This window comes from Mya arenaria, chromosome 9 (genome assembly GCF_026914265.1).
Source record: "Mya arenaria isolate MELC-2E11 chromosome 9, ASM2691426v1".
NCBI classification, from domain to species: Eukaryota; Metazoa; Mollusca; class Bivalvia; order Myida; family Myidae; genus Mya; species Mya arenaria.
The window spans coordinates 68,036,005-68,050,619 of NC_069130.1; the positions used below are offsets into that span (position 1 = coordinate 68,036,005).

General features: G+C 34.5%; 1 protein-coding gene across 1 annotated transcript; it reads right to left on the reverse strand.

Annotated features, from left to right (window-relative positions):
* Positions 1–9,765: 9,765 nt before the first annotated feature.
* On the reverse strand, positions 9,766–14,124 carry LOC128203431 (uncharacterized). The gene is made up of 8 exons (XM_052904843.1): positions 13,477–14,124; positions 12,990–13,284; positions 12,579–12,746; positions 12,054–12,227; positions 11,785–11,937; positions 11,417–11,522; positions 10,734–10,855; positions 9,766–10,387 (listed from the first exon to the last, which is right to left on the reverse strand). Exons 1-8 carry the CDS (start codon positions 14,085–14,087, stop codon positions 10,100–10,102), a joined length of 1,917 nt encoding a protein of 638 aa, XP_052760803.1. The 5' UTR covers positions 14,088–14,124; the 3' UTR covers positions 9,766–10,099.
* Positions 14,125–14,615: the final 491 nt, after the last annotated feature.

Genomic DNA, 14,615 nt, shown 5'->3' on the forward strand with positions numbered 1-14,615 from the left:
TGCATGACAACATAGGCAAAAGCATTGAAATTGAAGATTTTCAAGTTGAACATTTCATTAGGGGTGGGGTACATTAATGAACACGACAGAATTAGGGTGCTTGTGCACTATACTTTTTGTCATTGCCACATACCCATATACCAAATTTTATTTCAATACCATAAGTAGTTTTAAAGTAATGCTCTGGTCAAGAAAAAGCGGCAAAGGGCAATAATTATGTAATTAGCTTAAAAACTAGTATATAGTCATTGTGCACTGCACTTCCTCTCGTTGTGCTAAATACCATTGAATGATGTTTAATGAAATTCCAAAAAAAGTAGTTTTCTAGTTATGCTGCGGACAGGAAAAGATACAAAGGGAATAACTCTTGCAATACGCTGAAATAGAGTTATTGTTCATGTACACTGCAGTTCTAATCATATAGGGGGAGGGGGCAACGACACCATGCTGGAATGACAACTTGTAGGGAAGAATAAGTGATATGAAATAACAATTTAACAATTTGTGTAGTACTTTAATAAACATTATCATTTCGTCCGAAAGTTGCAAACATGAATAGAACATAATTATTGAACTGAAAGTTGCAAACATAAATAGAACATAATTATTGAACTGTTATATAAAAAGTGAACATTGTTTACTAGATGAAATGCATTTATAACATAACATGCCTTGTTTTTAGCTGTTTAATAATACTAAAATGTAATGTAAAATTGCATAAAAATCTAGTCAATGGAGTTATTATGTTAACTTCTTCATTTACATAGTAAAGAAGAGTTGAAAATGGATGTTTTTAGTTGATATTAACACAAAAACAGCATGTGTCTTATTGGACAATGGCATTTTTTTCAAATATGATAAAAATAACGCATTCAAACTCAATATGTATCAGACTATGTATGAAAGAAATAATACTGTTTCTATTTTTCACAAAGGTTTTGAAATACAACAATGCACATATAAGCATAAATAGGCCAAATATGCAAAAAAATAATAGTAAACAATGTGTGAAAGTGATACTGAACACTTAAAACAATTTCTTTGTGCATTAAATGAATATATACCAGAAAAGCAATACTAAATCAAGTCCAAAATGTATAATAACATGAAAAATAAATGCATTAGAAGGTGTCTTTCGGTAACTTTCATGCGTCTTTCGGTAATTTTATCCGTCTTTCGGTAAATAATCGTATTTCGGTAAGTCTAGGGATCGTGTAGAAATTCCATTATTGACCTATATATGAATAGCGGGGAAATACCTTCTGGTTCTAAAAATAGCAACATCCGGATATGTGTAGTGTTCTAAAAATAAAACAACTCGGGGCAATCGTAATAAAATTTTACTAATGTCACCTTCAACACATTAGCAAATAAAGTTAGGTGAACATTTAATTCCAATATCGATTAAATTAAAGAAAACAGCTTACCTCATGGTTTATTAATGCAGTAAACATAACAAAACAACATAAAACATAATTATTCCCATTCACATAATTACCGGTCCACACATTTTAAATTTCATTCGGAACTCCTCCGAATATTTACATTTCCGGCACATGATATTACAGTTAACCAATCGGAAAACGTAAACGAAACGGGAACAGTTATTAAACTTATTTGTCGTTCTTCCGATATAACGTTTTGAAGATAAATTGAAGACAATCTATTCAACCATAAATAGCATTTTTAACACCCATGCAATCGCCATCCATTTGCATTTTTGAATCATAATAAAATAACAATAAAACCCAACTGTCAATTAACTTAAAAACCGCTCCTACCACTAACTAAAATTAATTCCCATTCCATAATAGGCGCGCACTCCAGTGCGGCGCCAATAAGCCATTGACAATTACAGTCTACTTTATTTACAGCCGGTTCTTTTGTGTGCCTGAAGGGTTCATCCAATATTGGAGCAGCGGAATGCACAACAGTAAAAACTTGCGGCCCACATGAAGAATGTAACACCAGCGGAATGTACATAACTGAAATGTGTTGGTTATTTTTTCTCGACACAAATAATATAAAATTATACTATGCGATAAGCATTTGCATGCTGTGTGTTTCTATCAGCGTACACAATAAATGACTACAAAATGCACATAAAACACATGTAACAAAGTTTATGCAGACACAACAAAATGTTATTGTGTGGTCTTTTTTAATGATATTTATCGTTCATGTTTGTGTTTTGAGATGTTTGTACATGTGTAGTGATGACATTGTGTTTGTCTTTTGTCTCAGATTTTGTTGACAATATGATTCGGAGATGATCTTTGTTGGTGTTTCGTATCTGCTCTTCTGTTGAGCCAAAATTACAGATAATATATCAAGTGTCGCCATCAATGTGCCGTCATCAAGTGTCGTCATTTATATGTCGTCATCAATTTTGTCGTCTTCATCAATTTGTCGTAATCAAGTCAGAACATTTCTGCGTACTAAAACATATGTCACTGAATGAGCAGTTGTCCACGTTGTTCTTTACCGCAGTACAATATTGATCAAAATAGCATTGACAAATCTAGAATGATTTAAGGTAGTTCTGACGTATAACAGTAACATGTAAGGCGAACTTTGAAAACTCGTACGTTCATGGTCAAATAATTCTACCATTGTTCGATACATTTAAACATATTTCTCATGCTTTAGGTTTGCTTCTCCGATGCATATTCAACGACAACTTGAATACGGCGGGAATATGGATGTCGAGACTCACAGGTAACTGCCTGGGAGTCCCTTTTATTAAAACACGAAGTGAGAGCTCGTGATTTTAAACCAGATGTTAAGTACTATAGCAACCCAGAATATCGGTTACGAAATAAGACGTCCATTGTCTTGGTTTGATTGCGACTGTCCCATGACAGCAATGACATGCTCAACACTGTCAACTAGCTTAAGAGGTTTACTAAGCTAGCATTAAAAGCCCCAAGTGGCCAGCAAATAAGCAGTATGGACACATGTGATGTAAATTTACTCCTGTAATAACCAAATAATGTAGTCTTTGTTGTTCTTGCAAACAATAAAATGATATATTATGGAATATATATTAACTATTATAATCCATCAATACAATTGTATTTTTCTTTCGTAGTAATGTGAAAGGTGTTATGCAAAAACTCATTGCACTTCTAGGTGATTTATTATCAGAAAGCATATCGTTTAATAAGGAAATTTAGTAGGGTTCTGATATCTATATGTAATAAAATACAACACTTTAGGTCATTTAAATTTATTAAAAAATAATCGTTTAAAGAGAGTTGTTTATAGTTGTGTAGCAGCCAGCTGTTAGGACGACGTCGCTCATCCCTTGACGGCCTGCTGTCCTGCTCACAGTGTTGCCATGGTGATATGTGCAATTCAAAGCTTTGTGGAGAAACAGGTATAAAGTACATGCCTTAGTGTTATTGCAAAAACCTTCAATCTAAGCACTTTATTACATTTCACTATCTAACAAAATGTAGATGTTTTCCACTTACGTATACATGTGTTATTTGTAGGATATCTCACTGACTAAGTTAACCATTGAACCTGTTCGAAGCATGACAAGATAATACGTTGAACAAAGTCCCATTGTCGTGTCTACAAAAAACGTTAAAGCGACAGTAGTTGATGTAAAAGTGTGTAAAAAGAAACGTTAACATAAGAGCTTACAGAATTGCTAATACAAATTGTCTTACCAAGTAAAAAGTCTCTTAAAAATATCACTGTGAAATTAGTTGAGTTATATGTTATTTCCCTTTTTATAACAGAACAGCAACATAGCAAGACATATACATTATACATATAGAAACAAACAACTCACACGAATGGTTTGGGTTTACCATTCATAGCAACATTTGTTTGAGCCTCCAATGTGTTATGAAAGGCTTTTTCTAGGTTACCAGCTGAACGGTGGACCAACGTGTTTCTCCTGTGACCAGTTTCAAGATCCTGATGCTTGCAACCAGATTCAACATTGTGGTCGAGATGAGGTCAATATATTCAATGATTATCAATGTAATATATTCTTATATCTAGATACAATCGCCCTAACGACACGAACAAGGTCCAAGAACATTGTTCTCGGGTCAAAATTCCACACTACCTACAAACCGGGAGGACCGAGAACTACACGAGAACAAAATGGCGGAAAGTTAAGAACGATGCGTGCATGATTTACAGCGAACAACTCTACTACTGGTTCCCGGTGTTAGGGCGCTTTACGCGAGCTACACGTTCCGAATCGACTCGATTCTATCCTGGAAACAAGCGCCCAAAGACGCCCGAAGACTAACACATCTTGAACATAGTCCATAACATTTAGGTTGGAATTCCGGTCTTACTAGTTTCTAGTTTTTGTTATTTTATTCATTGTTTGCCAACACTGCAGGTTATGAATGAACAGTTTAAAACACATAAGCAAATGTAGTAAGGGTACAGACGGCATACGAAAACAATGAATACTAATCTAAACACGTTATTCTTTAAAATGTCATTACAATTTAGAATAAGGAAATTATCTAATGTCGTTAAATTAATATACTTGCCAAGAATGTGCTCCCCATCATATATGTTAGGTTATCAGTTATGATAAGAGTTAAGGCGGGGAATCAAATTACAATTTGAATTCGCGTATGAAGCTCTGGCCAATGGCTTTAGAGTATGCTTTTCTATCATTTAAGCCACTAGCTGTTCTCACGACGGGTACCTTGTCAGTGGCCCACATCCGGTGCTCGATATCCAGATAACAGCTAGTGTTTGGTGGAATAGCACACAATATAGGCCCGACGCTGCACGGCTACACAACAATGCAAGTCGGGACAACGTCGGAGCATGGTGGGCAGGCCACATTCACCAGAATCAATATATTCAGGTATAATACAATATTAATAGAACAACATGTCATATTATACCACAAGAGTGCTTTGTACCTGACGATAACATGTACATCGGGACATATACTTTATAGGGATAAGTTTTACTTTGTTTTATTGTAAACCTTATACAACTATATAATTGGTATTCTCTTAACACTTTTTATTCCCATAAGTGTTAACAATGTTTATTGCGACGAGAAAATCTAAAAACAAATCCAGCATCGAGGGATGGAAGCGAAAAAGAAGTTTTCGCTCCTTGCATAACAATTCCTCGTAAACTTTCAAAAAATATATCTTCAAGTTCAACAGCGACAGAACTTAATGTAGTCATGTATTTGTTTTTAAAACGAGGGTTGTTAGAACCAAAGTGACCTCCGCCGCACACTCTTTTGACGAAAACTATTGTGTTTTATATGGAAACAAATCCAGAAATACACGTAAAGGGCGTATGAGTGGCGGAGTGACAATATATTAAAGACAAGAACTCAAAACAAAAATATCGTTTGAAGAACTGAATCAATGTGATATTATTTGGTTCAAAATTAGTAAAACTTTGCTTGAAATAGAAAAAAGATTTATGCAGTTGTGCTAAATATATTCCGCCCAAAAACGCTCGTATTATTAATCGAAATGAGATTGGTATGTTCGAATTGTTAAAAACGTTTTTATTGTTAGAAAAATATCATAATAATGGTATATTACGTTTAGTAAATTACCTAGATATTAATAATTATACTCTTTGGATAAAAAAGAAATCCTAATACGAAGTAAAAAGGACACAATTATTGATGATTATGGTAGAGAGTTAATAGCATTATGTAAGTCAACAAACTTATTGATTTGCAACGGTCGCCTTGACAACGACACGAACGTTGGCAATTACACTTCTAATGGTCTAAACGGACCAAGCACTGTAGAGTATTTGTTGTTAAACAGGAATAAAGGTTGTTCATACATAACAATACCAGACCCCAAAGATTATGTGACTACTGTAATCAAAGAATAACTGAAAGTTTTTTCCCAGTCTTTCTTTGCCCTCAATATTCAAACTTAAAATCCAAATCTATAAAGATATATTATTACACGTGGTCAAAAAAGCAATTGTCGATTTATTATTTAAAAAAACTAAAAATAATCCGTAATCCGTCTCTCTTATAATGTATGTTTGGCTTTGATTTTGTCTTTAAAAAATGTCATCGTCAATCGTTTGGCTACGAGGCAAGTCACTGTAGTTTCATTTTATTATTCGTATCGTTTCTTGTATTAATAAAGAATCGCTGTTTTAGGATTTATAACAAAGTTTATTAAATATAGATACTTGTTTAGGTTCCGACATAGTTGATAACAATCTACTTGGCAAATACTAGACAGACAGACAGACAGATAGATAGATATTTCAGTAAAGAATGCACATACATGGACATTTAAAATAAACAACATGTATAGTAAATAACATAATACATAAATGATATTATTAATAACCATGACAGACACGCCGAACCAAGGATGACACAAATAAGAGGAAACTTTTATTTCAATTTAGCCACAATAATGTGCGTATAGGGATTTTTTTTAACATTTGGATATTCATTTTGTACAGTCGCCAAAACAAAAATCGTCAAATACCATGAAGCGGCTGTTTATCCTGTCACTTGCATACATATCGATCCAATAACAAGGTGCCGTGTAAATTTTAGTTTATTAGGATAGTAGACCACGTGATGTTTATATACAGTCGGGTGGTCATGTGACCGCGAAAACGAACTTCTTTTCTATATCCTGCAATGTCAGGGGAACAGCACAAATACTTAATACTTTCAGTATCTTATCAATGGACCACTAACAGCCGACCTCAACAATCACTCGCCCATAACGTCCCATCATTATGCAAAATAATGACACTGGCAAAACAATCGACCTGAAAATCTACATGTGATGAGAAAATCTTACCCCACCCGCTATAAATGCTGGAAACTGTGAAACAGCATTCAACGATACTCGTCGATAGTTTATTCCATTTCTGTGGTGAATGACAAAATCTCACTTACAACAGAAATGTATGATCTCTTTGCCGGTGCAGTTCTGAACATCCAACACTATGTATATTTGTCGATTGTTTGTAAACACTCGTGATCTTGAATCTTGACCTGTGTACTGTACTCTGTGACTTGTGGAATAATTGTTACATCATCAGATAACGTTTGGAGACTGAACCATGCTTATGCACGTTTAAAAGCTTTTTATGTTTTGAATTGATATTTACGTATTAAAATGCAATGACTTTGGATATAAAAGTATTGAAAAAAGTTGAACAGTTTTGAGAACTATTTTGGGGGCAATTTAAACATGGATACCGGGTGTGATGACGTCAACAGGGAAAAAAACAGTTGCCCCCTTACTTTTAAAGATACTTAATAATTTTAAGGTTTTTATAGTGTTTAATCAACAAAGTAACAGGATAAATAGAATACTAGGTTAGTGCCGTGAAGGAGAAAGTTTATCTGGCTCGGCTGCGGATTTTATCGGGCTCACCCGATAAATTCCTCCGCCTTGCCAGATAAACTTCCTCCATCCACGGCACTAACCTAGTATTCTCTATTTATATGGACTAATTTCCATTGTGGTCCTTAAGGCTAAAGTATATTTTTAAAATATTTTGAAGGTTCGCCTAAACAGTTTAAGCACAATCACAGGAGTTGCCCTCCAAGGTCGACCGAGTCAGTACAGCACAGATTGTGTATCCTTCCACGCATATACAGACAGTACTGGCAGCACAGTTGTAAGTAGTTTTATTCACCAGTGGTATGCTTAAATTCAACTAAAGCGGTGAAATAATGTGATGTGTATTTCTCAAGCGACGTCATCAGATTGTAAATGCCTAAGTGGATTATTATTGCGCTGTAGTACAAGTTAATCGGATACATGCACATAATAGTAATAAATGGTTTTTAGATTTCGGGTGAACATGTATGAAACATTTTGGTTAGTGGATGAATTATGGTGACCTACTTCAGTAATCTCAAAGCGTGCACTGAGCAACGGTGTAAAATTTCATCTTTAATATTACCTCCCGGCTCATATATCAAGTTGTGGATGTTGTGCTGCACTCTCACAGATCGAACGTTTAGACAACTTTTTTATTTTTTGTCTTGAAACAAGCAAATTTTTGCGTAAATATCTGCAAACCACTGATAAAAGACTGTTGACAAAAGATCCGATGACAGCTTTACATAATTCCGTTCCAAAATTAATGTTTTATGCATTTTTCTTAAACCGTTAGTAACGTTTTAAGCCATACAACATTAAATTTGGAATGGAAATATGAAGATCTGCAATCTTATCTTTTGTCTGTTGTCTTTTATCACTGTTAAGCAGATATTTACGCCAAAAAATCTAATTCCAAGACAAAAAATAAAAAAGTTGAAAAAACGGTAAATCTGTGAGAGTGCAGCTTCAAAATGTTGATGTTCACACGATCAGTATCAGATCCAAAAACAGATTTTTGATACCTGTTGGATTATTGGTAGGTTACTTTCACATTGTATGTGGTTTAGTTTGATTCACTCTTAACAACGAACTGTCCGTAATACATTCAAAATTATGGTAATGTTTGGAAAAAACACATAGTCGGGAAATGCAGGCTTAGATTTTTTTTCGTGCATATGGCTGATATATTTTGGTGACGGAAAAGAATTGGTTTGAGTTTCTAATTGGTCTAGAAACTTTTCTGTTAATAATTACAAATTCATTATTATATCAAAGTCTAATTTGAAATACTGATGTGTACAATATTTGTTGGCATTTTCAATTTATATAAACAAAATGCTCAGTTGCTTACAGATATCAACATCATGTATTTACATTGTATTTCAAAATAACGTCTTGTACCGAAATATGTTTGTTTCTGAGTTTGTAGAATAAAGGTTTTTGTATCAAAATGTCACCATATATAGATATTATTTCTGTTGTTGTACCACAATTGTACCATACGACCCATTCCCAAGAGCTATTTAGACATATTCAATGTTCTGTACATATGGCAAAGATGTATGTCTTACTCTTGAAACAAACATAACCTCAAAATTGCGTAAATGATAAATGTTGAATCGATATGTTCTAGTTTTGGTTGTAAAATCATGATCTGGTCATCGGTGCAAAGTATTTGTGTAAACGTGCTCTGACTATCTGATTGACATGCTAGAATCACTAAATGTATTAGTAAATAGTAGTGCTACACTACACTTTCTGACCAAATTCTTTAACCCTTTTTAGTTTCTTTCATTTGTTGCATTCTAATTTGAGTTTTCATTATACAGGTATTCATGAGAAACAGCGACAATGATAGTGTTGTTACCAACATGCTACCACATCACGTGACGGCACTGTGCGTGCGCATCAACCCGTTAGCCTGGGTATATCATCCTTCGTTGATATTGATATTCTTGGTTATGCAATCTGAATACAACTTGTAATAAACTTTGAAAAGTTCAGGTCCATGTCATAATGTTTACGCATAAACATCAGTACACAACAAAATCAATTTTACGTATCTTCTTTACAATTTTCTTGCAATTGTATTATCTGGTGTCTAGCCCCATTAAACTTTATTGTACACAACAAAAATAGTTTAACGTGAATATTTTAAGTATAGTGTCCTTCTGAAATGTCAAAAAAGTGTATCTCAAGTGAATTTCTTCTGACAGGGACTTTTCCACGAGCCTATTTCATCGCTATTAACGTTTTGGCTACGCTTGCCGGATGCGGATAACAGTTTTTTGTAGAAAAATAGTAACGTTTATAGAGCTAGTAACATAAAACCAATCGTATTCAGTTGCAATAAATCCAATTGAATAAGAATGCATTTATTACCCGAAACATTAGCATGTTGCAGATAAAACTAACGAATGACAATGTTTTGCGTTGTTCTAATTTTTGTTGTAATGATCTGTAATTTAAGGTGAATTAATGATCAAACTGTTCAAATTTATTAGAATTCAAGCTTTAAGGAAATGTATCAATTGCCTATACCTTTAAAGGAAAGGCATTTATGAATGAATAAAGGTTACTAACATTTATCGGTAGTATGAAGTTTGATCGAGCTGACATTCACTGCATTTCGTTCATGACAATTCAAAGAAAAAGCTACTTAAAACAGACAAAGGTCCATATATGTTATATGATGTACTATTAATTGCTTTCACGTTAAACTCATTATTCTATGATTAAAGAAATGTTAAAGTTCATTAATCAAATAACTCATACTCTTCATACGTATTTGAAAATTTTGCAAGAGCCAGCATGTTTGTAACATATGTGTAAGGCTCTGAACTCCAAAATGGCCAGAAGTCCGGATAATTGTTGTAGCCATGGAAATCAATGGGCACTGGCCTTCCATTAACGCCTTTTTTAACAAGTTCTTGGTATTCCTCTTCATAAATCACGCCTTGCACTGCAAACATCATTTCCTCATAGCTATGTGGCTTATCGCCTGGTGTGAGTGTTATCCGGTTCATCGGATAGGCTATACCCGTCTTAAATAGAACGTGAAAGTGAAATATATTAGCTGATATATAATACACAATAGGGCCTCTCATGCTAGTAGACCTTACACATAAATGGTAAACGTGTCTATACAAAAGCACATAAATATGTGAACTATCCTGATCGATCGTTTAATTTCACCTCATCTGAATCTCCAGGTTCATTGAATATTAGTGAGCAGTTCTTGAAAGTTAAGGTATAACAATATTTATGGTTATTTTCTGCATTTTTGGCTCACAAGTATGTTCCAAATACAATAAAACTATCAGATTTTAAAATTCAAACAATTTATATTTTGATTGAGGTATAAATAAGGATATCTAAACGAATTCTAACCGTCTGTCCCTTTACTGAGCCGGAGAAAAAAGCGTTCCATGGTTGGTAATTGAGGCCAAACTCGTTCGCTTGTAGGAAGGCAGCGGCCTTTGCTACGGTGTCCTTAACCTCTGATGGCGTGTCTTAAATCAACAGTTTATGACTCAACAAATAGTTATAATATAATTCTTACCATCGAGAACGATCATTTTGACATGTAGTTATAAATAATCTTAGATATCATTTTAACCATCGTTTTATCTAACATATTCTTTGTCCGCAATTGTAGTTGAATTAATTCCCTCGGGGCTATTACTTATATTTCGTAATTCATCAAAGACTAGTTTCAGTTATACTGGGAATTGCATTCACTTATAGCTAGTGTCCGTTTTGGCATTTAAATACATTTGAAGTCGACACTGGACATCCACAATGCAGCAAATGTGTTCGGACAGACATTGGTGAAACCATATAACATTATCTGCAAATTGTGTTATCATATTTTCAATGATAAAATGATAAATTTGTTTACTGTTGGGTCCGTCCATGAGGTTTCATTTAAGAATGACGTTGATTTATAAAATAACAGCAGAGCCGTTTCGATTTTAAGCGGACTTAAGTTCCAATAATATATGTGGGTGTCTATCCTGTGTGTCTACTCAAAAATAATTATTTTTATATCCGATGTAAGAAAGAGTTCATACCTTTCTCCCATATCAGTCTCTTAGTCTGTTCATCAAATACAGTCCACGTGCTCAATAAAGCGTTAATCGCCATCCCTGTCGTAAACAGGCGATCTTGGCCACGAACCTTAAATCAGACAATCATTAACTGTTACGTGCATATATGTTTACCCTTTAAAATGACTAGTACATCTTTTTTAAGTTTAACTGTATCAATTTAAGCCTCACCAATACAACATTAATTAGATCTTGGACAAATCAGCAATGTTACTCTCACAGAGCAAATATAATAATCATATAATGGAAATCAACATCAGATAACTGTTCCTTATATTGACACTATTTGATAACATAATAATTTGAATCATAATAAATTACCAAGCGCTTACCACAGTTTTATTATTGGCATCTAGGTCACCGTCCCCAACAAAATCATCGTAGTACACGTGACCTTTGCTGTCGTTCTTCGCTTGATTGAGAAGATCGGAGGTCATGTGATCGTGTAGAACCTCGCTGAGAAGTTCTTTGACGTCATTCAAAATCTAAAAAAGAATCAAACTAAAATGAATAGCAGTTGTCCGAGTTTAACAAAATAACAGTATTTATTCAATATCACCTTCAGAATTCGTTAATGAGTTAGATACAACAATGAAATTACCGGGTGTGGTAACGGTGCGTGTCTTTCTTTGCGTGTGATCTCCCCATACGTGCGGGCAACAAACCAATAGAATTCAATAGCGGAGGGATAATAAAGTAGTGCCAGGTCGTGTCTAGAGCTGAAGTTGGTCTGGATCATTGAAGCGATCAGGTTTGAGGTGTTCCAGTATATTTGCTGTACGAAAGAAATCATAATTAGATCTACTGAAAAGGGCAAGCATAAACTATCAGGTATTGGATTACATGTTGATGAAATGTTTCTACATAAATAACATTTTGTTGTATAGTACTAATAATTTAATGCATTGTTCAAATTCACTTTAAAGGAACAACAGCGGATTCAATTACATCATTTTACTGCGTTAATCAAAAGCCCCGAAAATATATTTGTGAGTTTAACAAAACATATCCTGCCAGTAACGCATTTGATTAAATAAGTCAAAATGAATTGGTAAGAGAATGTAGCGCGTCTAAACCATAGATTGTGTATTATTTGAATGTGTGGTTAATGGTATTAATGCTGTACCCTCAGTTCAGGATCATCCAGCATCGTAGCATCAACGACACCGTTAAGAACGGATGTGGTCATGCCGAATACTGAGTTGGCCGCGACTGTCACGTCAACGTTGTTCGTATTCAGGGGCATTTCAACTCCCCTCTTTTCCCAACTCTTCAGTTCCTCGGGGTTTTGAATCTAAAGACAAAATAAGATTCTTAATATTTAAATGTGGTCATCTGTATCTACCGTTCATGTTCGTCTTCAGCTGCAGTTACGTCGACGTTATTTTAATAAAACTATTCGAAGAAAATCATTTATTTATTAATATGTTCATATAGTAGCTGAACTTGTTCTTGACACTGTGTCAAAAACAGTTGATAAAATACAAATGCATATTCTATACCCATTCCCTGCAAGACCATGCAATCTATAACCTACCCACGTTGGTACAAGAATGACATCTTCATCTTTAGGGACTTTCTGTAGAAAATATCTTAGGTAGAAGTAGGTTCTAGCGTCGATGGCATTCACGTTAAAATCAGAGGACATCGGACGGTAAGCGTATTTCTTCAATGCATCAAACACTGACGTCACGTTGGTATTTTGAGACTGCCATTGCGCATGCGCTGCTGGAAATTCCTCCTTCATTTCAGCTAATAAAGAGCCCAAACCAAGGTTGACAAAAGTGTCATCAAAGTCCGGAGGTATCTGAAAAGCTCGTAGGTATCCATTCCTTTAAAACAATTAAGATAAAAGAAATAGTAAAAATATAGGTATTGAATTATACAATTATCATTCATAAGAAAGGTAGTACATGTATTGCTCAAAACATTTTGAAAATGCCAATTTATTCCTGACATGGAGTCAAATATCCCAAAGCATTCAACCTACAAATCGAAAATATATTGGGTAAACTTAAACATACTCTGTTTTCAGAAGTCTCTCCATAATTTCTGCAATATCATGCAGTCCGATTTTGTCTAGAATATTCTCAAACGACGAGAAATTAGTAGACGCCGCTAAGTCAAAGAAATGATGCAAGTTATAAGGATAGCTTGACCACGCTTTGTACGTCGCATTATATTTCTGAGGCCAGAAAGTCATTAAGGAGTTGGAATAGTTGACGTTCTTGTCATGGTACTCCTCAATAGCAAGTACCGCTGCTGTAATAGCTTCGTCCGTCGGTTTTGGTGCGTCTCCATAGCGAAATGATTCTAGCAGACAGGACGTAATCCAGGTAGTTGCAAACATGTTATCGTCGTAGATCCGGAATGCCTCTCGCATCAGGAAAAGATCTTCATGCCCATGAAAGTAAAATCTGACGTCACTTTCCCACATTCCACGCTTCTTTTCCCAAAATAACGGTGGAATATAAGGCGAATCTCTTTTCACTTGTTCTGATGTCACCTTGTTAAACAGAGATTCTACCGTAGATTTAATATCACGCACCGTCGAAGCTCCATTAACAGCTGACATTAACATCATTGTACTAAACATAACACAAACATTTAAACACACAATTTTCTTAAAACTCATTTTGATGATTTAAATTAACTCCTTCATTAAAGTACACAACTGTGTAATTTTGACCTGACTGATATTCAGGACATATAACTTCACCTATCCAAGTAGAAGTTGTTCCCTGATAACGAATTGTTATCGCAATGGTGGCTTGCTAGTTTAACGTGAGAAAACCAGTTAAGGGCCTTCCACAGTGCAAACGTTTGAAGGACGAGAACATAAAACGTTGAAAATCAAAAAAACATTATTCATTTAGTTTTAATATTCAATATTTAGCAACCATAATGCAAACATCCTTTGCAACATGTGTAGGTGTGATAAGAAGTTAAGCATGTTTTACGAAAGAAGATTTTATCAGATTTTCAATCAAAAAGAAATTCTTTTTTTTTTCAGAAATATCTATATACAAAACGAATGTGTTTTCTTGAAAAAATGATCAACACTACCCTATTAAAAATGTGTTGTGGCTTTGTGGTGATTGTTTTTATTTTGAGACAGATTGTGTAACCAGGAAATGAATTTAATCCACTATTTTTTTTAATT